Source organism: Pagrus major, chromosome 24, assembly GCF_040436345.1.
Source record: "Pagrus major chromosome 24, Pma_NU_1.0".
Taxonomy (NCBI): domain Eukaryota; kingdom Metazoa; phylum Chordata; class Actinopteri; order Spariformes; family Sparidae; genus Pagrus; species Pagrus major.
Genome location: NC_133238.1, coordinates 20784264 through 20808625, shown reverse-complemented (window position 1 = coordinate 20808625; position 24362 = coordinate 20784264). Strand labels below are relative to the sequence as shown.

The 24362-nt window shown below is 41.0% G+C and overlaps 4 protein-coding genes and 1 non-coding gene across 6 annotated transcripts; 3 read left to right on the top strand and 2 right to left on the bottom strand.

Annotated features, from left to right (window-relative positions):
• Positions 1-4152: 4152 nt before the first annotated feature.
• On the bottom strand, positions 4153-6337 carry LOC140991952 (coiled-coil domain-containing protein 122). The gene is made up of 6 exons (XM_073462124.1): positions 6310-6337; positions 5785-5900; positions 4940-5338; positions 4746-4862; positions 4521-4594; positions 4153-4249 (listed from the first exon to the last, which is right to left on the bottom strand). The coding sequence occupies exons 1-6, from the start codon at positions 6335-6337 to the stop codon at positions 4153-4155; spliced, it is 831 nt and encodes a 276-aa protein (XP_073318225.1).
• Positions 6338-6962: 625 nt separating this feature from the next.
• Positions 6963-9636, top strand: mtrf1 (mitochondrial translational release factor 1). Its single transcript, XM_073462339.1, has 9 exons — positions 6963-7467; positions 7546-7643; positions 7720-7801; positions 7907-8014; positions 8386-8558; positions 8657-8774; positions 8872-9008; positions 9099-9197; positions 9312-9636. Exons 1-9 carry the CDS (start codon positions 7065-7067, stop codon positions 9447-9449), a joined length of 1356 nt encoding a protein of 451 aa, XP_073318440.1. The 5' UTR covers positions 6963-7064; the 3' UTR covers positions 9450-9636.
• Positions 9637-10086: 450 nt separating this feature from the next.
• wbp4 (WW domain binding protein 4) lies at positions 10087-13193 on the bottom strand. The gene is made up of 10 exons (XM_073462338.1): positions 13090-13193; positions 12841-12913; positions 12679-12741; positions 12202-12328; positions 11905-12108; positions 11712-11782; positions 11525-11600; positions 11194-11408; positions 10873-11108; positions 10087-10791 (listed from the first exon to the last, which is right to left on the bottom strand). Coding segments are annotated over exons 1-10 (1269 nt in total). The 5' UTR covers positions 13092-13193; the 3' UTR covers positions 10087-10589.
• A 417-nt stretch (positions 13194-13610) lies between these two features.
• Positions 13611-13682, top strand: trnae-uuc (transfer RNA glutamic acid (anticodon UUC)). The gene has a single exon. It is a non-coding gene; the product is annotated as a tRNA-Glu (tRNA).
• A 244-nt stretch (positions 13683-13926) lies between these two features.
• Positions 13927-24091, top strand: LOC140992152 (glycerol kinase). Of its 2 annotated transcripts, XM_073462418.1 has the most exons (21): positions 13927-14095; positions 15670-15743; positions 15838-15944; positions 16043-16120; positions 16201-16280; positions 16417-16554; positions 16674-16783; positions 16894-16960; positions 17208-17225; positions 18883-18918; positions 19008-19075; positions 19169-19211; positions 19358-19438; positions 19577-19655; positions 19746-19842; positions 19930-20014; positions 20141-20261; positions 21162-21305; positions 21420-21506; positions 21635-21721; positions 21999-24091. In XM_073462418.1, the coding sequence occupies exons 1-21, from the start codon at positions 14003-14005 to the stop codon at positions 22007-22009; spliced, it is 1704 nt and encodes a 567-aa protein (XP_073318519.1). In that variant the 5' UTR covers positions 13927-14002; the 3' UTR covers positions 22010-24091. The 2 variants fall into 2 exon arrangements, with proteins under 2 accessions (XP_073318519.1, XP_073318520.1); XM_073462419.1 differs by lacking the exon at positions 17208-17225.
• Positions 24092-24362: the final 271 nt, after the last annotated feature.

Genomic DNA, 24362 nt, shown 5'->3' with positions numbered 1-24362 from the left:
CCTTTTCTCGGGTGTGATGAAACTGCTGATGTCACAGAGGAAAACTTTGCTCAGTGTGTTTATGCACATCTCAGCTGATTGTGTACACACACAGATACACACAGCCGGTCCAAGTGAGTCACTTGTTACTGATCACAAGATCTCATGAGGTAAGGTGACTGGCTTGATAAAGTTTGGAAGCAGAGCCGAAAAGAAAGCAAAACAACACCAGAATGTTTTGGCTGCAGACTTTAAAATGTGAAAACATCCTGCGTTAGTTTGTCTTCAGTGACGGCACGTTGAATCTCTTTCGGTTTTAAACATAAAAAGCAGCAGATGCTCACATTTGAGAAGCAAAGGAGGTTTGAGATGACAAAAAAGATGAAATCTCAGGCTTTACAAACTCACACTGCAGTCAAAGCCACCTGCTATTTGTCTTTTTGTTTAAATTACAGTCTGGTGTACTGGAGATCTATTACATTTCTTAACTTTTAAGGGAAATACACTTATTTGCTTTCTTGCTTCTTGTTGGATAAGAAGACCGATACCACTTTCATGTCCATATATAAGTATAGAGCTACAACCAGCTGTCAGCTTGCTTAGCTTAGCTTAGCAAAAATACTTGATAGGCTGGCTTTACCTGAAGATTAAAAATGTACATACCAGCACCTCTAAAGCTCACTAATTAGCCTGTTGTGTATTGAATCTTTATGCTAAGATAGGCTAATCACTATGTGGCTTTAGCATTAGATATGAATCTTCTCTTCAAACTTTCTGCAAGAGTATCTTTGTTTTTGTCTTTTTCGCAGATTATTTCAACACCAGAGTGATTGTGATATGACACAACTCTGAAAAACAAAAAATGTGAATAAAGAAACTATATTAAAGTGTTTAAAGAGTTATCTTGATGTCTTACAACCTGGCTGCACCTCAAATTTTGAACCTGGGCTCATCTTAAAAGGCCGTTTGTCTCTGAAAGGTTTTCCAGATAACTAATCTGCGAACTTGCATGTGCGGCTGAGATAAAGATGCCTTAAGGTTGGATTTCGGTATTGGAAACCAGCCCATGCTAACAACCAACGAAATAAAACAAACTCCCATGTTGCACAAGCGATTATTTCTCCTACCGTTATGTTTGCCACTCTGACAAAACTGTGCAGTAAATATACTCCTCGACCTACAGTAGTAAGAGTTCAGGAATTTACTACATACAACACAACACTGGAGGCATGCACGTAACGATTTGTCACAGCTGTCTTTGCCTCCTCGCAACATACATGGGCAGCGAGCCAGCACAAGAGGTGCAAGCAGCCATAAAGGTGCCAGTCAGACGAGCTTAATCACGCACGAGATGGAGCACGACCTTAACGGGAGCTGTGCAGAGAGAAACAAAATGCGGCGCAGACTGGAATATAAAATTACAGGCTGTCACGTTCTGTTCTGGAAAAAATTTATAGCTTGACATCAACAGTAGAAGAAAGTGCAGGGGATTATGTCTGTTATGTAACCACTGAAGCAACAAAAGAAGATGCTTTCTGCTTTTGTATGTAAACAGTTTCCATCTGTTACTCACTATTTTGGGGATTTTATTTGTTTGTTTGTATATGTAAGACGACGTGTTCTCATCCAAGATGTCGATCCCAATTTATGTGAATCCTTTGATGCTGTTCTTAGTAAGAACATGCAAAAGGAAGACTGCAAGATGGACGCCAAATTTTGGAGTTATTGCAATCAATAGATATCCTACCCTCCCTATCCGCTGCCTTCTCTACGGACCCTATTTTGCTGGAGAGGCAGAGGTAATAAACAGCGCGCAGCATCCACTCAAGACGAGAAATAAACGAGCTCAGCCGTTCTTCAGTCGATTGCGAAAGCTTGCCAAGCACGTTTCAATGGCAGACCCATTTATCAGAAGGCCGACACAAGGTGAACACAAGGTGAAAGAGAGGTTTCTTGGATAGAGGCAGGCCAGTTGTGGGTCTTTATATAGGACGAGAAACTTGAGGTACTTGTAAAAGCGGCTTTTATGAGTGATGTATTTGTGTAAAGTTGTTTTATGTCTTTACAGGAAAACAAAATCTCTAAACTGGCATATGTTCGTCAGTTTATGTCGTCTGTAAATCCCCAAACTCCCCCTCTTTGTTCTCCGCTTCGGCAGCCAACTGTATTTTGAAGTGACAGCCGATTGCCGAAGTGGAGTCGACAAACGTGCCACAGCCAAATAAATAAAACCAGCATGTGGTAGAAAGCCGGTGTTAAATTCATTCCCTAATTAGCCGGGGCTTAATTAGCTTGGACTGGATGGGAGGATGTGAATGGCATTTATTTAAACAGTTTCTTACAAATAGAAGAGACTGACTGGGACTCCCCTCGTTATGCAAGTGCAACACGGCTAGTTTGACGATGCTCGCGCTAACGTGGAGAGGAAATAGAATTAAAAGGTCAGGCCGTAAAGGCCAGCGTGTACAGCCATGTGGACGCTCAGGGGGCCGTCACACTGCAGTATGTTTTTAAATATATACAGGACCGTCCTTTCTGAGAGGACGTTTTGGGCAGCTTGCGTGATATTGTGAGCAGAGGGCTGTCACATGCTAATAAGGTCAGTCAGAACAGACAGAGCAGCGCTGCGGTTCAGGCTGGACAGGCTTTCTAAGTACACCTTTTGAGGAAATGGCCCACTACAGTTTAATTTGTGGTTGAGTTGGTAATCCTAAACCAGTCCTAACTCTCAGGTAATTCATCACATGTTGTCCTTTAACCCCCCACACACATTCAAACAGACTCCCTGGTTGTAAATTATGTGTGTAGGTTTGGGTTACAGCACAGTGTTGCTCAAAATTATAAGTTTTACACATATAACTCAGGGAATAACTGGTTTTATATGTCAAATTGAATGATGAACTTACTGAGTAATACCTATGTTAAGATGACTGTTATTTCTGTGTCTGTGATTGTATTGCTGAACTTGATATGTTATATGAGAAGAAAAAGGTTCACACAGAAGGGTCGGCCATCTGTATCTACAGTAACTTGTGTCATTATTAAGAAAGGGGCAGGTAATGTCAGTTTTCTTCTTCCTGCTCCTGTTTTGCTAGAGCTGCAACGATTCATCGATTAACTGATTATTTGTCAACTATTAAATGAATCATAGACTATTTTGATAATCTGTTAGTTTGTGTGATTATTCATATGTTATTAGTTTGTGAATGTTTTCCGGTTTCTTTGGCCCTCTGTGACAGCAAACTGAATATCTTTGGGTTGTGGACGACATCTTTTTGGGTTTTTCAGAAACACTTGTCGTAGCAGCCCTTAAATTTAACCTTGCAGTGCTATCTCACCCTGTGCGGTCGAAACATTGACACATTCATGTAGATTAAAGAAATATTGTGAAAGAAAGAAATCAAATTTGCTCTAGTTTGGTGATTTCTACACCACTGGTGTATGTTTTTGTAGCTTTTCGAGGCATCAAAATGCAATTCAGTGACGTATCACGGTTTTATATAATTGTCCTGATAACGCAGAGAGACATATCAGAAGCTGCTCTCAGAGGCTGATGTGGAGAAGTTTCCTGAAGAGGCAGCCTCATTGTTCAATTAGTTTGGAGTTCTGGCTGAAGTAGCACAGTCACGCCCTTGTTAGCCGGCAGTGGGACTTGTCACCTCGCGGGCCCGTCAAGCTGCCCGGTGAAGCGGAAGCTGGAACAGCATGTACCGAAAACAACTCCATCACACACGGACAGTTAGAGCAGACACTTGGCTTTTGTTCAGCTCGGGTCACTGTTGTGGACACTGACTGGACAAAAAACAAGTTCGCTGTCATCACCTGACCTAAAAATCCCATCCCACGTCCTGATGATGCTGACCCCAATTTGGTGACTTACATGCCGTCCTGTTATTAAATCAAATAATGTGATAAAAGACAAATAATTTAATATTTCAGCTGTTTTCTATTAAACAAAACAATCAGCAATAACCGTTATATTGACATCTGGGATCAAACTACTGTTTAACAGTCTAATTGAGGGTTTTTGTGACGAAGTGAACCAGATTAAGTTAAACTTTTATTTGACACTGCTGCCCCTTGTTGGTCAGCAGTAGTAACAGCAACACATGTAACAAAACTTATATAAGATTGTATCAAAATCCGTGTTTATCCAAAACCTGACACTTCTCCTTAATGTCCACTGACCGCTGAGTCCTGCGATGACTCCAGCTGCGTCTTCAGCTCTGCTAGCTGTCGCTGCATGTGGTAGATATCTTCAGACATTTGCCTAAAGGAGACACGGTTCAGTAGTATTTAATATGTGGAGCCTTCAAAAAGCCTCTTGTGTGGTACAGTAAATGATTTTCCTGTCTTGTTAATGAAATTGTGAAAAATCCTACTTTAAATATATCAAAAATATCAAAAATTATAAAGTTTGTTCCTCATTTTGTGGCTTTTTAAATGTAGAAATTAAAAAGAAATTTCCATCCCTAAATAAGTCTCCACAAGCACCTCTTTGTTGTGTATCATCACTGCTCTTGAATTTGCATGTATTTTACCTGTGGACGGCCTGGGCCCGGCCCAGCTGGCAGTGGAGCCGTTTGACGATGGCTTCGTAGCGCTTGTTCTGGATCTGTAAGCACAAACAAAACAAAACCAGTGTGGTGAGGCTGGTTCTGGACTGTGAAAACTAATCGCTGACATGTCATAGACTAAACAGGCAGCTGATGAGTTGCAACTCTGGTATAAATAGTCAATAAATCCACAACTTCTCTTTGCGATACCTCAATGTCTTTCTTTATCTGGGTCTGAGTCTCAAACTCTTTTCGCAGTTGCTCTTTCCTCTCAGCTGTAGTCTTCCTCTTCATGGAGATCTCCCCCTTCAGAGCATCGATCTTCCTCTGCAGAGAATTTCCCAAAAGTCAAACAACATGAAAGTTTAAACATATTTCAGGGTCGTCTTTTCTTTTTTCTCCACCTTTGCCATCTGCACTGCGTTTCCGTTTGGATTCTCCAAATCTTCCCTCAGCTCCTCTTTCTTCTGCATCAGCATCCTGACCAGCGCTCTCTTCTCCTCCAGCTCTTTGTGGGCCTCCGTCTGGCTCGCCGCACGCAGAACAGCCGCTCTGTGAGCCTCCATCTTCTCTCGGTAAGAGCTGAACCCTGCCAACGCCATCCGAGCGCCCTCCTCTTCCTCGCTTATCCCAATCAGGAGGTCTGTGATCTGCTTGCTGATGGATGCACAGCTATCGTGGAGGGCTTTTGTCTGCCACTCCAGGTGATCCATCTCAGCTTCCAGCAGTAGGATTTCCCTCGCTTTAGACCTCGGCTCCCGTTCTGCCAGCTCCCTTTTCTTCTCAACATCTGAGAGAGTCGCCTGGAAAAGGAAGCATCCAAATTAGTGTTTACACCCCAAAAGTAAATTTTTTGTTTTGAAATCTGTTGATAAGTGTTTCCCAAAGCCCAAAATTACATCCTCAAATGGTTTATTTTGTCCAAAACCCAAATATATTCGGTGAACTATCATAAAAGAAGAAAATATTCACATTTAAGAAGCTGTAATCAGAGAATTTTGACTGTTTTTTCATAGAAAATTGCTCAAACTGATTAATTGATCATCGAAACAGTTGGCAATTTATTTAATAGTTGACAACTAATCAGTTTTATTGTTGCAGCTCTACAAGAACAGCATATAAATACATTAATTTGACTTTAAGTTGTCTATTACATTACAAATAAATGCCAGGAAGTGTTTTAAGTGCATAATGGAGTTAAGCAGTGATAGCTTGAGTCGATAATAATTAACAAGGGGCAAAGGTGAACCTGCAGGGTGCTGAGTGTCCTCTGTTTCTCTCTCAGGGCCTCAGTCTTGGCGTAGCCATGTTGAATCACATCCTCCACCGCCCTGGTTAATGAAAACTCAGGCTTCTCCTGTGTTCCTGAGGGACAGTTAACAAAAATGTATTAACTTTTAACACTGTTAATGAAGTTAGCAGCCACATTTCCACTTATAAAGCGTAAACTGGCAGCCAAGTAGGTTTTGCTAGCTGTATTTCCAAATGTAGGAGACAACGGTAACAAAATATTATGGCTTTAAAGATGCAGCAAACATATTATTAATTGGGTTGTAGCTTTAGTTAAACAGTCACAAAATGGCGAATTCAAGGTGTCAAAACAGATCGAAAGTTAGCTAATATTAAGTACTAACTAATTGACTAGCTAAAATTTGTGTTAGTACTCATTTTTTCATAGTAAAATTGCCTTTCAATTTCTTGAACACAGTTTTATGTACCTATTTTTTGTCAGTAAGGCAAACTATTATTTCTAAGTCATAGTTAATTATCTTACCATTTTCAATGCCTTTATAATTTGACATTTTAGCGAATGTTAGCTAAAACTACTAGCTTACTACTTGTAATGGCAGCTAACATAGCTTACTGACAAACTATCAAACTTTAGTAAGAGGAGAAAATGAAGATTATAGTGTTAAATTGCTTATAGGGGGAAAAAATTACAATTAAATAACAAAATTTGCATTTTAAGTGCTTACCCAGCATATGAAAGGCAATCATGAAAATAAGACAACGCTGTATTTACTTATTTTTGTCAGTAAGCCTGTTTAACTATTAAATTACAGTTAATATCTTACCACTTTCACTGCCTCTATAAGTTGACATTTTTAAATAACACTAGTTATTATGGCTACGTTAGCTAGCTTCAAATGTTAGCCCAAACTAGGGTATCCAACTACTCTTAATGCTAACACAGCTAGCTAACTGACAAAATGTCAAACTTTACAGCAAGTGAACGTTTAACTAAGATAATATTGACGAGTTAAATTTGCTAACTTAATTAAGAAAAAATAAAATAATAAAATTAGCGTTTTAATGTTTAAATAACTCTGTATTTGAAATAATAAACACATTAACTGCCGATACTCAAACTACATTTCCCAGAGTTCACTTCTTCCTCGCGACCTCTTTCCCCCAAACTACATCCGGTCTCCCTTCCGGCTAGCGTTAGCCACAGCAGCACTTGTAAACACACGAACAAAGCGTGTAAATAGTGTTTTTCTGTACTTATTTCTCTCTAAATGTAGTCAAATGTTCGTCAGTCGCTGGTCTCGGCTCTGCACTTCGTGTAGCCGCGTAGTTTTCAGCAGCAGAGGAGGAAGAAGAGGAGGAAGATGGAGGACACTGGCAGGACACATCACTGTGAAACATGCTAACCTGACAGAGGTGCCACACTGGGGGACATTAGCACCTACTCGCTTCTACCACAGTGATTTCGGGGACTTGCACAAGAATGAGTCCGTTCAGAGGTATCTTCAGCAGCTCATGGAGGAGTACAAAGAGCTAAGTGAGAAGCTACAACACGCGTACCTCAACGAGACAGACAGAAAGGTGCTCATAAAGAGACACGCAGAGCTGCTGCCTGTGGCCAATGTGTTTGAGAGGATTGAACAAGCCCTGAAGGACCTGGAGGAAGTCCTGTCACTGCTGCACAGTGAGTGGTTTTATTTGATTCATGCATTTATGCCAGTAACAATATGATAAATACATTCTGCTTTCCCTCTGGCTGCAGGTTCAGCTGGTAGCAAAGATGAAGATGAACAGCTGACCCAGCTGCTGAAAGAGGAGGAAGCACAGATGTCCCGCAAGATCGTGACCCTGAGAGAAGATGTAAGGCAACACGAAGGCATGATAAAAAATGTGTATGAGTGTGTTTAGTTAATGAGTGTATCTTCTCTCTCTCCAGATGATCAGAGCTCTGGTGCCCTCCGACCCTCTCGACTCCAGTAATATCGTGCTGGAGGTCGTGTCAGGACGGACGACAGGAGGTAGGAAAGGATCTGCTGAGTTGAAGACAAGGTGGACGCTCGACTTAAAGGAAATCAAGAACAGCGTCCAGTATTTTTTCTTAGTATGTGTTCATGTGGTTTCAGGTGACATCTGTCAGCAGTTCACCAAAGAAATGTTCGACATGTACCAGGGGTTCGCCTGGTACAAGAACTGGGACTTTGAGGTTTTTAACTACACACCTGCTGAATATGGTAAGTCATGTTTTTGTCTGTAATCATTAAAGGAACCCAGAAGAGAAGAAGGGGTCGTTATGTCACTGAATCTTGCTTTGAGGCCAGATTGCGGTGCCGGTTGTATTGAAGTCTATGGGAGATACATGGAGGAACACACTAAAACCCAACATATCTACGTCGTGCGGCTTCTGAGGAAGAAATGCCTCCAGAAAATGAAAGAAAACACTTCACAGAGTAGGTTAATGACTGATCCCATTGACTTCAGTACAACCAGCACTGCAGTCTGGCCCCAAAGCGAGATTAGGAGACATAATCCAGCTCCTCCTCCTGTTGTTTTCTTGCTGTGATGATGAATCACAGTGTCCACATTAACTGACTGTCTCACTCAGGTGGTTTGCATCATGCAGCGGTAAGAATAGCTGGTGAGAACGTGTACAGACATCTGAAGCACGAAGGAGGAACACACCGGGTGCAGAGGATCCCTGAGGTGGGCCTCTCCTCCAGGATGCAGCGTATCCACACGGGGACCATGACTGTCATCATCCTGCCTCAGCCAGTGGAGGTACACACGACCCCTCATCTCTTCACTACCTGCTTATTCATCAGTTGAACATGATTTAGAAGTAAACCTCACTATTTTTTTCCTTTGTTCATCATTAGTTCGACGTCCACATTGATCCAAAGGATCTTCGCATCGACACGTTCAGAGCTCGAGGCGCTGGGGGTCAAAGTGTGAACACGACAGACAGCGCAGTGCGCATCGTTCACCTTCCCACCGGTAACACATCCCAGAAGACCAGAAAAAAACAGCTCAGGTTTCACGTGATTTGAACATCAGGCCCTGTTGACGTCTGTTTTCATGGTTATACTAACAGGCATCATAGCTGAGTGTCAGGAGACTCGCTCTCAGCTGCAGAACAGAGACAGAGCCATGCGTATGCTGAGGGCCCGGCTCTACCAGAGCATGATGGGTAAAGAGACGGAGCAGAGGCACACGGCACGGAAACAGCAGGTGAGAGAGCTCCTCTGACAGGAATACATATTTTTACAGATCATGAATGTCGTCTTTCTCAATGGTTTCCTACAATGTCTGTGACTACAGGTGGGCTCACGCTCTCAGTCAGACAGGATTCGTTCCTACAACTTCAGCCAGGATCGTGTCACAGACCACAGGACTGGATATGTTACAAGAGACATTAAGGTTAGATAGTAAATGTGTTTAAGGCTGCATTTACAAGAGTTAAATCTGTTTTATATTCCTTCTTTTAGTCTGGTTTATTTACTCCAACTCTCTCTGGTTGTGGTCCATGTGTAGGAGTTCATGAGAGGAGGCGAGGCTCTCCACGATCTGATCTGCGACGTCCTCAAACACACAGAGACGGAGGCTCTTCTGGAGGTGGTGGAGAGCAGCAGCAGTCTGAAACCGACAGAGTCTGGACGATCTGCAGACTGACACCCACCACGACGTAGAGTACAGAACATACTGTCTGTCATTAGGTGGATGCATTTCTCGATCGTGTCTTACAGCACTTTGACTGCAAACCACGGCTGAAATATATTATTTTAATGTTAATATTTAAATGTGTGCTTGTTTAAAAATCAAAGGATGCTTTGTTTTTGTAATAAAATGTTAAATTATGTATTTTGTCTCATGGTAATTCTTTAAATAACATTGAAACTTTATAAATGTGAAATATTTATTCATAAATTATGTTTTCTTTAAATTAAACTGGAGGAAATATAAAATATCCTTTAATTTGAATCACTGTTATAGGAAAAAAAAGTTGTTTTAATCTATTTATATATTGCTAAAGCCAAATATATGACAATATTCCTCCGATAACTTCTTCTCAGCAGTGCTGTTTGTCGGTAAGTATCCTTCCTGGTTCTCTGCCAATCAGGGCGCGGCGAAACCACCTATCAACTTTATACACGCACTCCCACCGTAAGAGCGTCACACCCGGCGTGTGTGTGTGCCAGCTGACCATCAACATCCAATATTTGACCTCATCATAAATGTAAAATACACTTGTATCATAAGTTACTTTTGAAATAATTTTGCTGACAATTACCAGGACAGTTATAAAATATTGAGATCCCATTTTCCCATCTTTAATCACTCATATTTATACTGCTTTATGATAGTAAAATATTTTAACTGACAAATATTGAAATGTTTCCACAAAGACAAAAAAAAAGTACAGATATGAAAATAGAAGTTATTTGAGTTGCTCTGTATAGGTACATCTGTATAGAAGACGGAAGTCACAATTCTGACTTTTAAAAAATTATTTTGTGGTGGAAAAAAAACGTCTGAAAGAAGATATGACTGTAAAAGTGTGAGTACAAAGACAAGAACATGGATTGTGAGCAATGGGCGTCATTTTTTAGGTTGTACTTTGTCCTTCTCCGGCTGATTTGCCTAAAAAATGTTAAAAAAGAAAAGACACTTGTGCTCTTATGTAAAAAACAAATACACAGTCTTCTAATACATTTAATACGCTTCAAATTCAAAATTTTGCATCTAAAAGTTCCTGTATTGGTGTAAAAGTCTTATTCTGCTGCATTCTGGCTCGAAGCTGTTCTGTCTGGCTCAGTCGTCGTTGTCTCTCTGTCGGAGGCTCCTGTTTTTGCCGTTCTGCGTCTTGTTTTTCCTGAATGAAGCCGGTCCGCCTTCCTCTCCCAGCGAGGTGATGATGCGTTCCCTGAACTTTGGTTTTGGCTCCGGCGGCAGTTCGCTTGCAGTGCTGGTCGCGCTTCCTTCAAACTGGGGCAGCTGTAAGTCCACACTGGCACTGGAGAGGGAGAAAAGGGAACATTTAGAGCCTTTTATCCACAGTCTTTTCCATTAGTATCCTCATTCAAACATCACTTACTATGGATCTTCCTCTTCCTGGATCTGTTCCCAGGTCCCGTATGGGTTTGCAGCTTTTGGTCTTTTGGCTTGTGTCACACTTTGTGGCGCCTCTTTCTTCTTCTCCTCCTCAGGTTCAGCTGTCATGCTTTGGACCTCTTCGTCTTTTTTCGTCTCTTCAGCATCTTCTTTAGGAGCATCATCACTCACTTTATCTTCTTTCTCCTCTTCTGGGGGCTCGGCTTCGGCTTTCCTTTTCTGAAAACAAGAACAAAACTGTGAGTGCTGGAATTTTTTCCACAGAATCTTGACAAGCAGATATTTATTTGTCATTCACTCCCACCCTGAAGAAGATCTTTGGGACTTTGGGCTGCTGGTCGGCTTCTTCAGGGGCTTCAGCCTCCTGAGATGGCGGTGCCCCGTTGGAGCTCTCCTCTCCTCCTGAGAGTGACTCCGGCTGAGGGGCTGCAGGCTCCTCCGGACTCTCTCCCTCCTTGGTGGGTTCCGATCCGGACGCCACACTGGAGGGGAAGTCTGCTGGCTTCTCCCAGCTGGACTCTGAGAGGTGAGGAAGATGGAGCATGTCATTTTAAGCCAGTATTTCTGTAACAGAAGACTAAGAAGAGAAATCTAATGGTAAAAATGAACTTCAGATGCATAGAAAACGATTCTACCTCCAGTCTCTGAGTTGTAGTAGTATGTATAACCATCAGGACTGACAGCTTCCATCCAAGGACAACCTGAAGAGCTCTAAAGACAAACACATAAATGCATGTTATCAGAGACCAATAGAGCATAAAACCTCATTTAAACTCAATTTAATAAGCAAATAAATGCACAAAAAGTAAAACAAATACTAACCTCGGGCTGTACAGGCTGAACAGAGGCTGAACTTTCTCCCTGGAAACCCCCTGGTTTTTCCCACTGAGATTCTGTAGTCAAAATACAAAGAAAATTGACAATTTTGAAAAAAAGACTCAGAAGTACAAAAAAAGGATAAAAATATTGTGGTGCACAGGACAGTTTTGTCTTGGTGTTTTCAGGTGATCCTCACCTCCAGTTATTGTGTTGTAATAGTACATGTTTCCATCATCTGACCTTCCTTCGACCCAAACCTGCGCTGCTGTTTGCTCTCTGGGCTTCTTGTTTCCTCTCCCTTTAAATTGCTGTTTTTTTGACTGTGGCTTGGCCTGAGGTTTCGCCTGTGGCCTCACCTGTGGCTTCACCTTAGGTTCTGGGGTTGGTTCGGCTGGTAAACCTGATCCAAACAAAAAAACACATTATTTAAAAAAGCCATCAAAAAGCAAAAGCTTCTCCTCAAACAGTATTTCACTTAAATGTAAAAAATTACCTGCTGCCTCCCTCTCCATCCTCTTCAGATCTTCCTGATACGCCTTCATCGCAGCCTCCTCCATCGCTGCGAACTGTTTGGACTCTTTTTCCTCCTGCTTCGCCTTGTCGATGCTCTTCTTTTTAATCTGCACAGATAAAGATAGGATGAGATGAGTGGCAGCCGCTGGTGGCCAATAGGAAGAGAGCTTTAGGAGCCAGCGTGTCATGTGTGGACCTTATCTCTACTGCCAGTCCTGAGAGTGGTGCCAAGACAGGCAAGATGTTAGTACTCATGCCTGTGTGAGTGTCACTGAGAGGCTTCATTTGGGACTTCAGGTTATAAACAATGTGCAGTTTAGACACATGTGAATCTATGGGCATGTGTGTGTTTCTGAATTAGCAGGCAGACAGGAAATCAGTAGCATTTCACTCCTGATAGGTGGAGTGATTCAATATTTGCTTATAAACAGAAATAGCTGCATATAAATGTAGATACCTCTGATATTTTTGCAGCCACATTTTCTTTGTGGTTCTTCCCTCTTTCGTGGAACTCAACACTCTGCAGGACAAAACAAACATTAGCTTAAAACATTAGCATAACATGTATGGACACTGTCTTTTCCTCAGCGAGATTTACTGAGTATTTCGTCCTACTCACAGGCTTATTATCAGCAATCCAGCACTTGCAGTACTGACAGAACTTCCTCGGTTGTGACTTCCAGTAGTCAGCCCTGAAAAAAGGTACAAAACCAGCATTAGCTAACAAAACATCCCTGAATTGGATTAGCTTTAGCCTGGACAGCTAACGCCGCTAACTTGCTGATTTCTGTTAACTGCTGAGTATTTAACCGAATGTGCTGCATATTTTAACTTCATAACACGTCTCTGAGTGTATCTCATTACTTACATGTTTAAGTCTTGGGGGTTAAATCACGAGAAAGACGTTATAGCGAACCAACTAAAGAGACAACCGCTTCCCACATTTCAAGAATCACAACACTGTCCATTAGTGATGACGACATCGCACGTCGCCGTACAGACGAACCCTGAAACGGATATCAGCTGTAAAAACGTCGTAAATATATTAAAATAGGTAAATAAACAACAAAATCATCGTTTTCAATCTGATATAGAGCTAAAGGGTCGACAAGAAAAGAAAAATAGAAGATAAGAAAGCTCCACCGGTTTGTTTTGATGTTTGATTGCCCCCTAGTGGGGCAACAGGCTAACAAAAGCCCCCATCAACTACAACACAGACTCCCTAAAAGAAGATTTGAGCTATCTAAAAATGGAAAACTGGAATTACATGAATCTAAATAGTTATTTTTAAAACTCCAATTTGGTCCATATCCCATCTGTCCGACAGCAAACACTTATGAATTATCAAGGCATTTATAAAATCACTTGATTCTCCCTCTGCTCTCATCGTCCCATATGGTCTAGCGGTTAGGATTCCTGGTTTTCACCCAGGCGGCCCGGGTTCGACTCCCGGTATGGGAACATCCCTTTTGCCATGTAAGGTTAAAAAAAATATGTCCGCAACAAATATAAATCTTTTATCATTTTATTTATCTGAATGTGACGAATAAAAGCTAATATAAGATATAAAGTGGTAAAGCAGTGAATTATTGGTATTTAAAATATTTTGACCGGTGTTGCGAGTACTCAACCGCTTGCGTCATCACTGAGCGCCAGCACGACCGTTACGCTTGATTCCCGCGACTGACCCACTGCCCGTCTTTGGTCGAGCTTGAGCCGCTTTGCCGGTGGTGGTTAATCGGTTTCCTCTCCAGCTCGGCGCCGAAGCTCCGGGGCTGCCCATGAACGGCACCATGGCCGCGTCCTCACACCGGATAATGCTGGGGCCGCTGGTCGCTGCCATAGACCAGGGCACGAGCTCCACTCGGTTTTTGGTGAGACGACCACCGGCACTCCTGTCAGCGTTAGCTAGCTGTGGTGTGTTTAATGTCTGGCTCCTAAACGTGTTGAAGCTGGAGGTGTCCTTGGCTGAATATTACACCTTGAGTTTTTATTATTGAGCGTGCACATTAGCAGTCTGTAACCTGTGCTTATTTGGTCTAAACGTCACTAAATTAGCTGTATTGTTGGTGATAAAAGCTGTAAATTAAAATGATGCTGCATTTAAATGCTCCATATAAGCTCCTTGGAGGATGGGAGGTGACAGTCGCCCTCTGGTTGTAGCTTTAATGGCTAGAATGTCATTTAAGACATTTCAATATTAAGGCTGTTAAATGTATGTATTCTGCCATTAAAGGGTGGATAAATGGATTTGCTTTTCAGTCCATGACAAGCATAAAAAAACAAAAAAAAAGAAAGAAAACACATGAAATTCTCTGTTCATCCGGTTGCTGCAGCACATTTTTGTCATATTGCCAACAGTGCCTGAAGGCAGCAGTAGAGTATTTCCTTGAGTGAGAGTGAGGAGGTCATGTCAGGTTGTGGTGATGGAAATGTCCTACTTCGACCAGGAAGAAAATTAAACTGAATATATCCAGAGAAAACTATTCATTTAAGTCATTTTCAAAGCATAAATGTATAAATTTAATTGATTACAGCTTCTCTAATGTGCATATTTGCTGGTTGCCGTGATATTTTATTGGTTTTTAATTGAAAACCTGTGGGTTTTGGACTGTTACTGACAAAACAACAACACATATAACTGTAAGGAGTTTGTCAGGTTAATTGATAATGACAACAATCCTTGGTTTTACCCCTAAAGATAGAAAATAATCACTTACCATCCCTTAAACATCATAATACCACTCTGAGCTCCCATTCTGGACCACTAGCTGCACAGCTAACTGAGCTAACTAGCTAATGGCAACTGCATTTAGCACTTACTCTTACTATGAATTCATTTTTACATATTGCACTTTAATTCAGATCTTCATCCATTAGTTTTTATGACATTTCTTCCAATTAATGCGGGAGGTTGAACCAGTAGTTATTTTTTGACTTTGTTTGGATTATATTCTGGGTGTAGCTCAGAGGCATGACTCATCTCAAATTGTCTAAACTTAACACACATGGCTGAAGTGATTTTTTTGCCATTATTGTCTCTAAACTTTAGATGAAACAAATCAGGTGCTATTTTATCAAAAGAATTATTTTAAATTCATTTTTTTTATGATTTTTTAACGCTGTAGCACTGACATGACTTCTCTTAACTTTTGTAAAGCCACACAACATGTGCAGAGGTATTTATAGCTGTGATAATTGTACTGTGAAAAGGTGATACCAGCAAAGCAAAGCCTCCATAACTGCAGAGTGAAAACAGTGCTGCACTGCAGTAGAAAATACAGTCCGGCAGAGAACTGCATTGCTGTTTTTAAGAATGTTGCCTGTCCTGTTCAGTCTCTTGTCATGTGTCATGTTTGGTCATCTGTCCCTGGATGAATTAAGAATAAAGCGATGTGTCGCTTAGTAAAGTTCCTTCTTTCTCTTTTCCTGTTTTCTCTCTTCGAAGGTGTTTAATTCCAAAACAGCAGAGCTCCTCAGCCACCATCAGGTGGAGATCAAGCAGAGCTTCCCCAAAGAAGGGTAAGTAAAAACATCTAATTCCTCATGGACACACACACGATTTAGAAAATGTGTAGATCTGACATGCTGTGCTTTTCTTCGTCCTGATTCTCAGATGGGTGGAGGAGGACCCCAAAGAGATCCTGCAGTCGGTGTACGAGTGCATGGAGCGGACGTGCGAGAAGCTCACCCAGCTCAACATAGACATCTCAAACATTAAAGGTAGTCACACGTGTGGATAATGCTGCCACCTGTTGAAGCAGTACTTGAACATTTATTTTCAAAAAGGTGTTTTCTGATATTAAATCCTTCTTCTTTAGCTATCGGAGTGACCAACCAAAGAGAGACCACGCTTGTTTGGGACAAGGAGACAGGGGAGCCCCTCTACAATGCAATCGGTAAAGTTTTGGGTCTCTGAATGTTGTTTTTTTCATCCTGTCCTTCCTTGCTGTGAACTAACGGCAGTGTTTGTGCTCAGTTTGGCTGGACCTGCGGACTCAATCAACAGTCGAACGTCTAATTAACAAAACTCCAGGAAGGAATAAGAACCACTTGAAGGTGAGCTCCTTTCTTTTTTGTTTGATTTTGTTCTTTAGCTTTGTTTTCCATCTGTAGAGAGGTTGAGTCAAGTTCTGCTTTAAAGGTTACGAGCAGCACTAGAGAAGTTCTTGACGTTGTTGTCGTCCTCCTGCAGCATAAAACAGGGCTCCCGATCAGCACTTACTTCAGCGCGGTGAAACTTCGCTGGCTGATGGACAACGTAGACGAGGTCCGGGAAGCCGTCGTGTGTCACCGCGCCATGTTCGGCACCGTGGACTCCTGGCTCATCTGGGTAAGGGAAGACTTCCTGTCTCAACACTCTTGTTTAAACCTTTATCCGAATGGCAAGTATGGAGTTTTTTTCTTGTGAAGACTGACTCTTTGTGTGTGTTGTTGATGGCTGTCTGACAGTGTTTGACAGGAGGGAAGAAAGGCGGAGTCCACTGCACAGACGTGACCAACGCCAGCAGAACTATGCTGTTTAACATTCACACCATGGACTGGGACCCAGAACTTTGCAAGTACGACAGCCGTATTTCACTGATCTTTAGTTCCATCATGCTGCCTTTTATTTTGAAAATATCAAATTCATTTATTAATCATGTGATTTTGCTCTTTTGGTTCCCATCAGATATTTTGGTATTCCCATGGAGATCTTGCCCAGAGTGAGAAGTTCTTCAGAAATATACGGGCTCATGGTAAGCATGCATCACTCTGCCGATATCTTAACAAGTCTAGTCTACTTTAAATTTCACTATATTAACTTTTTACCCTAATGGTTTCATTGCTGTGTCCAGCGTGACTCTAGTGTGTCTCGTGCAACAGGCCACTAATAAGATGATAGTTTTGTTTCTGTGTTTTTGTTTCTAAGTGCATGAAGGTTGACTGAGAAATTCTTTTAGGCATTTTTTTTGTGTGCCATTGTCTCTCCTCTCTCACTGGTAGAAAATATGTTCTAGTCGGGTAAGTACAGTAATACTCGCCATCACTGTTTTTCCTCATTTTGTGCAAATTAACCCGTCCTGCTTCTCCGTGGCCAAAGCAAATACACGCCATCACACAGTGCATTTCCAAGATTCACATGGAGGCTCATAGTTCAGTCGCTGGAAGGCTGCTGATTGTAGGAAAGTTGTATAAACAGTCAGATTTTGGTTGTTTTCTACATATTGTGTGTCTCATTGTTGAAATTAGCCCTTCACTGTTGCTTAGTTGTAAGTCTTTACTAACATGTGGGGCTGCAACAAATGACTTTTTATGCTGTCAAATAATCTGCTGATTATTTTTTTGAATGATTAATAAATTAATTGTTTAGTCTATATAATTAAAAACAAAATGCTAATCTCTTCATTTTCCGTCATAAATGACATAAAATGAAGGCAGCAAATCCTCACATTTAAAAAGTTGGAGCTGAAAAATGTTTTGACGTATTTGGTTGAAAAAACGACTTAAACAATTAATCGATTATCAAAACAGTTGGTGTTTAATCTTCCGATCGATTAATCGACTAATCCTCAGCTCTGCTAACATAACACATAAACTATTAAGTTTAGTTCATTTATTTGACATGGACAGAACAGTAACACAGTAACTACACCACAGTTGGTTTGTTCACAGTGAATCAGAAAGTCAGTGAAGTTTGGAAACAGGAGTGAGAAGACGCTAAATACCACAATCTTTATGATTTGCCTGAAAAGTAGATTGATGACGCCTTCAAGATCGATCACAATCTAAAATTTGGTGGTGGAGACCAAACATGGAGCTAAAAGAAAGTGAAGAATGGACTTAAATTAGTTGTGTGGTCGGAAAGTCAGCCGAATGCTAATGTTGGTCCGTATAGGCAACTGTCTGCTAATAAATTAACACACACACACACACACACACACACACACACACACACACACACACACACACACACACACACACACACACACACACTTAAGCTGTATTGGAAATGTACTGGGTGGCTCCCGTCCCTCATTGCTTCTGTTGTGGCATGCTACTCAGCTGGTTGTCATCGCTGCACCGTCCCATCACGTCTCTAAATCTCTTCACTCTTTGGTACATTTTGGTTTCACTAACTGTGTGTTGTGCCTCTAAACTTCTAACCTAAAGGATGTGGGAGTGAAGACATTTTGATTTACACGGGGTCACACTTGCCCTGGTTCCCCCCTCATGTTACAGTGTTTCTTTATTGTCCAAAAATTGTGGTAGAATTAAAAGTTGTATATTTTTAGTTATTTGGCTTCATGTAGTCAAATAATGAACGAGTCCCTTTTTTTGTTGTTGTCGGGGCAAGGTTGTATTTTAAAATGATGCTTTTCCATTTATGACTGATTTTATTTGGAATTACTGTGTATTTTTGCTAGTGATTTGATGTTTTGGCTAAAAATATGTACAAATTATGTGTTTTTTCATGTTTCTAATCAGTCGTGTCTGAAAAACAGAACATCATCATTTCATATACAATTTAAGCACATTTATCTTTATCTTAATCTTCCTATTTGGTATAAAAAATACGACAAATTCGAGAAGAAACAAAACAAAATGCTCTTTTAATGCTCCTTTTAATCTGATTTCAATGTCACAGTTCTCGTATTAAGTTCATCTTCTCTCTCGACAGAAATCTGGAGCTCTCTCAGGTATCCCCATTTCAGGGGTAGGTTCGTCTCTGTTTTTACTCTCCAACATCGTCTCCATGTACTTTATGTACTTGCTGATAGATTTATGTTTGCTCTTTAAAAACAGTGTCTCGGGGATCAGTCAGCAGCACTGGTTGGACAGATGTGTTTTCAGGACGGGCAAGCGAAAAACACGTGAGTGACTGTCTCTGTTTTTAAATGATGGATCTCCCTTCAAACGTGGTTGTTGGACACTCGACTAAACGTTTGTCTTGTTGTGTGTTTCAGGTACGGAACCGGCTGCTTTCTTCTGCGAAACACTGGACCGAAGGTACATTACAGAGATGTCATACATTTTTGCACAGCTTTCAGTTAGAAATTAAAACATATACAAGTGATGCTTTGTATTGTAGTCACTCTTTAAATTGTGCACACATTGTATTTGGTCTTATTCTTCTTGTTTCTTGTGTTTTGCAGCCTGTGATGTCCGATCACGGCCTGCTGACTACTGTGGCGTACAAACTCGGTCGGGACAAACCTGCCTGTTACGCACTAGAGGTACAGGATCCTAAATATACTAAGTATATTCAGTCTGTGAATTTATTGCTTTAGCTGCACTGTTTTCCTTTTGTCAACTAACAGGATGTTAGGAGGATCTTTCAGTTCACAGCTACGTGTTGTTGTTTTTTCTTGCAGGGCTCTGTGGCCATCGCCGGAGCTGTGGTTCGTTGGCTGCATGACAATCTCGGCATCATCGAATCATCAGAAGAGCTCGGTACGTTTTGAAGACAAATCAAGACCTGTAGATTATCTGTAAATTGATACTAGTCAGGAGTTACAGGAAGTGATTTTTTTTTCTGTGCAGAAAAGTTGGCTGCATCAGTCGGTACATCCTACGGTTGTTATTTTGTTCCTGCATTTTCGGGTCTTTATGCACCTTACTGGGAGCCCAGTGCAAGAGGGTAAGACCAAGATCTACTCTAGAGTGTAGTAACAGGTCTAAAATGATTCACACAGCTGTCTGAAATAAGTAATCTTCTGTGTCACAGGATCATTTGTGGGTTAACTCAGTTTACGAACAAGAGTCATCTTGCGTTTGCTGCCCTGGAAGCTGTTTGTTTCCAGACACGAGAGGTAAGATCTGCCTCTAATCGGCAAGTCTAATTGCTGCGTAACTCACAAAACTACTATTTCCTCCTGATATTCGTGTGATTCAAAGCAGGTACATGTGTAAAAATGTGTTGGGGTATTTGTACGCAGATCCTGGACGCCATGAATCAGGACAGCGGCATCCCGCTGACTCAGCTCCAGGTGGACGGAGGGATGACGTCCAACAGGTTGCTGATGCAGCTGCAGGCCGACATTCTCTGTATCCCTGTTGGTAAGAATCCCTATAAATTATTTTATATTTTATAAAGTTGCATTCATTTCAGTCTCACTTTAAAATGTGTTTTTGGAAAAAATATGCATTGATCACGCTCAGTGTTTTCTGTGCACATATTTAGCCTAGTATTTGATCTTCCCTGTAGAAAATGTTTACTATTTTTAGTAAAAAGTTCACATGATTAACGGCCATTATTATGACCACACATTGATTTCACATTCATTTGGCTTAGGTTGTGCCCAAAACTTGGGCTTGGGAAGGATGGGGAGAGCCCTGATGCTGTAACAAAACTACAAAATGAAACCAACATTGAACCAGTGATGACTAAAGCAAACTATGCAGCCCGGTCAGCAGTTATGTAAATAAATTCATTCAGTTTGCAAGAAATTCTCAGACTCTATTTTTCCGTCCTAAGTTTAGTCCTTTTTCTTCCCAGTATGGATGTAAAACAGGCCTTAAAGTGCATTTATAAAGGTCTGCAGAGTTTTTAGGCATGTGCTGATGTGTGAGGTAAAAGGGATCGCTGTCATTTCAAACGGAGCGTTGACAGTCAAAACAAACAAAGTCTGGCTGTGACCAAACTGGTTCTGTTGCCACCAGCATGAGCAGCTCAGACGAACAGGATGTTTGGAAATGGAGACAGGATTTTAATCTGCATGTGACAGAATGATTTTACAGCTCAGTGGAAGTGTAATAAATCCCAAAGAACAGAGAATACCCAAAGAATACTCTGTGTCATAACACGGAGTATTTCAACATTATTGCTGTCCTGTTGTAGCTAACTAACTGTTGTGGTGCCACACTGGAAGCATTACTGACCACTGCTGGCATCATGTGGAAGAAATGATTAAGAACATTTCCAATTTTCATGATTACTGTATTAACTGTTATCTTCAGTGAAGCCGTCCATGCCTGAGACCACAGCTCTGGGTGCAGCGATGGCAGCGGGAGCAGCAGAGGGGGTGAGCGTGTGGAGTCTGAACCCAGAGGACCTGAGTGAAGTCACCTCGGAGAAGTTCGAGCCTCAGATCAACCCTGAAGGTACGCTGAGCTGCTGATGCTGCTGCTCGTCAGGAGCTCTGATGGTCATGTTCTATGTGCGTTCAGGAGCTCCTGCGTTAAATATAAAGGTGTCTCTGTGTTTGTGCTTCGCAGAAAGTGAGTATCGATACGCTCGATGGAAGAAGGCGGTGCAGAAATCCATGAACTGGGAGACGACGGAGCCTGTTGGTAATGGAAACGGTAGGAAGCACCGAATTCAGATTAACATTGTTATTATGATATTGGCCACTTTAAGTTATCTAAAGTTTTTGTTTTTGTTTGGTTGGTTTCCACTTATTGTTCTCTGTGTGTTTTGGATGACCCAAAAGGTGAAAGTAGTATCTTCAGCAGCGCCCCGCTGGGCTTCTACATCATGGGCAGCATGTTGATGTTAGTCGGTGCAAGATACCTCGCAGGTTAGTGTCAACTTCACTATGTGTTGGAAACATAGTGTTACTGCATTGATAATAAACCTGAATGACAGTTTAATATGCTATGAATTCAGATCTTACTCTTCTCTAACAGGAAGTAGTGGTGCTCCATGATAACTTTAGCTCCTGTATTTTTATGAGCCTCCTTGTAAACATCTGCAGGCATTTTGTTACGTAACCGGAGCTAGCTTGAATGTTTTGTCACGCTTGATTAATTCCAGTGAAAGCAAAACATAACGTCTACTTTCTCTGTCGACTTCAGGCCACAACTAGGCTGCGACTCCCTCGAGGCATTAAAGTAAAGAGGAAAGTGGAACAGACGCTCTTCACGCCGGACCACCACGTGTACTCTCGGTTGCACTTGTTTTTCCAGGAGGAAGTCGCTCTTGCTGAAGAACCAGGACATGTTTGAACTGACAAATGGGACTTTTTCTTTTATTATTTTCCCCTTTTTTTTAATTTAAATGCATTTTCTTTGTTAGAATTTTAGCAGGAGTGTGCATGCAGTATTTTGATATGAATTTCTGAGCTTAACTATGTAGAAACTTGTGTCTAATTTCCGTTACATGTCGCTTGTCACTTCACTGTTACCCTTGAACGGTCGTCTGACAGCCACCTTGTGATGTTTTGTTGTCGGAGACCCTCCACTATGAGCTACAGAGGTATTTTTTAGAGCACTTTATATTTTTGTTTTGTCCTGTGGGAGCCGTGTACTAACAGAGTCTAATATTTATTTTTTCAGCAGTCGGGATTGAGGCACAGAGAGTTCGAGTTAGATTGTAGTGAAATGAAAACAAGGGACGGAAGAGAGGAAGAGTTAATGAACTGATGAAGTCGAGTGTACATACTTTTGTAAGCAGTACAAATATGTGTTGTGTCAGGTGGCAGAGATGAATCGGGAGGTTTTTGTTTCTTCACACAGAGTTTATGGGGACAAAGAAGTGAATCTGAAACATTAAATAACAAAAACTCCCAAAGCTAAAAACATCATGAAGGGACAAGAAGTGAAGCAGCTGTTAATTAACAGTAATTCATTTTGGAGATCAAAATGCAAACAGTATGATTTTCTCCAGGCCTGTCTTGACTTTGAAAGGTTATGAAAATTACAAAAAAATTTAAAAAATGTAAGAAACGACACATTTCTGTTAATTTAACTGCCTGGTTATTTTTTTATCTGCCTGGAATGCATCAAAACAGTTAAATTAACTTCCCTGGCATGCAAAACCTCTGTCAAATTATGCAATAATCTTGTGTCAAACAACTCTGATGCAAACATTTGATATGCATCGTTAAAGATAACTCGAAAAAGGCATTATCGCACTTAAATTTAAATTATTTAAATTAATGCTTAATCCAAATGAAGCTTTATAAAACAAAAGAAACAAAATTATTTGACTGATTCCTTTTACCTCTTCAGGTTTGAAGAGGTAAAAGTAACTGCAGTATTTTTAAACCTGGGCCCTATGTTAACATATTTTGGTGTGTAAATAATTAAAAGGTACAAAAATAGTTGGAAGCGTCCAGTGAATATGTTTACTTATGAGTTTTGTTTTTCTCATGATGCTAAAATTACTGTTTTTGCAAATGGAGTCTGGTGGATTTGGTGAGGGCAAAAAAAGGGGCTGTTTCTCGTTAAACAAAAATGATTTCACTCTCTAACAGATTGGTCCGTTTGTGTCGGGATCCTTTCTGTAACATTGACGGCCCAGGTATAAACATACCTGCATTCCCCTTCAACCTAGAAGAGGTAGAGGGTAGTAAAAGTTGTCAGTATTTATTCTAAAGCCCAACATTGGTCATATCGTCTTACTGTGTGGACCTGAAACAAAAAAGAAAGCCAGTGTTTCCATCTGGAAAAAGGCAGAATGGGTATTTTGTTAAAGGGATGGTTTAGTGTTTGCTCCGTATTTGTTAAACTGAAGGAAATTACTCCAATCAAAGGTTGAAAGTGCTCTTTTTTTTGGAGAAAAATACTATGAGACGGACTAAAACAAGTCAAAGTAGAGAAATAAACTGAAGTATGAAAGCAAACTGTGTCACCACTTCTCATGTAGGACCTCTAACTGTGACATTGTTTCATATTGAAGAGTGAAAATGTGTCTCCACCCTGTCGTACTCGCTCCGCACGTCATTCCCTTCAACTCGTTCACAGTGGAATCAATCCTGTTCAAGTCCTTCATACATTAAAGGGACATTTAACCCTAAATGTGACGCTCCACATGTGCTGACTTTGTGAAGAGGAAACCAGTGTAGTTGGAAATGTAATGAGGAAACAATGTCGTCACCTCTGATGTATGGAAACGGGTTTTAATGGAGGAATTAATGTCATCAGAAATAAACTCATTTGGTTCTGAATGCTACTGTTTTTGGTTTTTACTTTTTATCTGACAGCTGCATTAGTTACTTCTCAGTAGGAGTCAATATCGAATTTTCACTAAAAACCAGGAATTTGCAACATAATATAGGTCGAACATCTCGCTCTCAATGATTTTGCGTGGCGGTAGTAGCTAGCTAACTAGCCAAGCAGCTGGTTACTGTTTCTTTTCCTTCTTTTTTAGGGGCTTTATGAACGATAGCAATAGCATTACCGCTACCTACTATGACAAAGCGAGAACGGAAAGAAACA

Coding starts and splice junctions, on each gene's coding strand:
- LOC140991952 (XM_073462124.1), bottom strand. CDS start 6,337: ATGTCAAATTATAAAGGCATTGAAAATG. Junction 4,863..4,939: donor ACGCAGTGCAGATGGCAAAG/GTGGAGAAAAAA, acceptor AATTCTCTGCAG/AGGAAGATCGATGCTCTGAA. Junction 4,595..4,745: donor AGATAAAGAAAGACATTGAG/GTATCGCAAAGA, acceptor TTGTGCTTACAG/ATCCAGAACAAGCGCTACGA.
- wbp4 (XM_073462338.1), bottom strand. Junction 12,109..12,201: donor GATGGAGAGGGAGGCAGCAG/GTAATTTTTTAC, acceptor TGTTTGGATCAG/GTTTACCAGCCGAACCAACC. Junction 11,109..11,193: donor TCCCAAAGATCTTCTTCAGG/GTGGGAGTGAAT, acceptor TCTTGTTTTCAG/AAAAGGAAAGCCGAAGCCGA.
- LOC140992152 (XM_073462418.1), top strand. CDS start 14,003: ATGAACGGCACCATGGCCGCGTCCTCACACCGGATAATGCTGGGGCCG. Junction 20,015..20,140: donor TTTGTTTCCAGACACGAGAG/GTAAGATCTGCC, acceptor ATTTGTACGCAG/ATCCTGGACGCCATGAATCA. Junction 20,262..21,161: donor CATTCTCTGTATCCCTGTTG/GTAAGAATCCCT, acceptor TGTTATCTTCAG/TGAAGCCGTCCATGCCTGAG.
- mtrf1 (XM_073462339.1), top strand. CDS start 7,065: ATGTTCGTCAGTCGCTGGTCTCGGCTCTGCACTTCGTGTAGCCGCGTA. Junction 7,802..7,906: donor GTCAGGACGGACGACAGGAG/GTAGGAAAGGAT, acceptor ATGTGGTTTCAG/GTGACATCTGTCAGCAGTTC. Junction 9,198..9,311: donor ATGTTACAAGAGACATTAAG/GTTAGATAGTAA, acceptor GTCCATGTGTAG/GAGTTCATGAGAGGAGGCGA.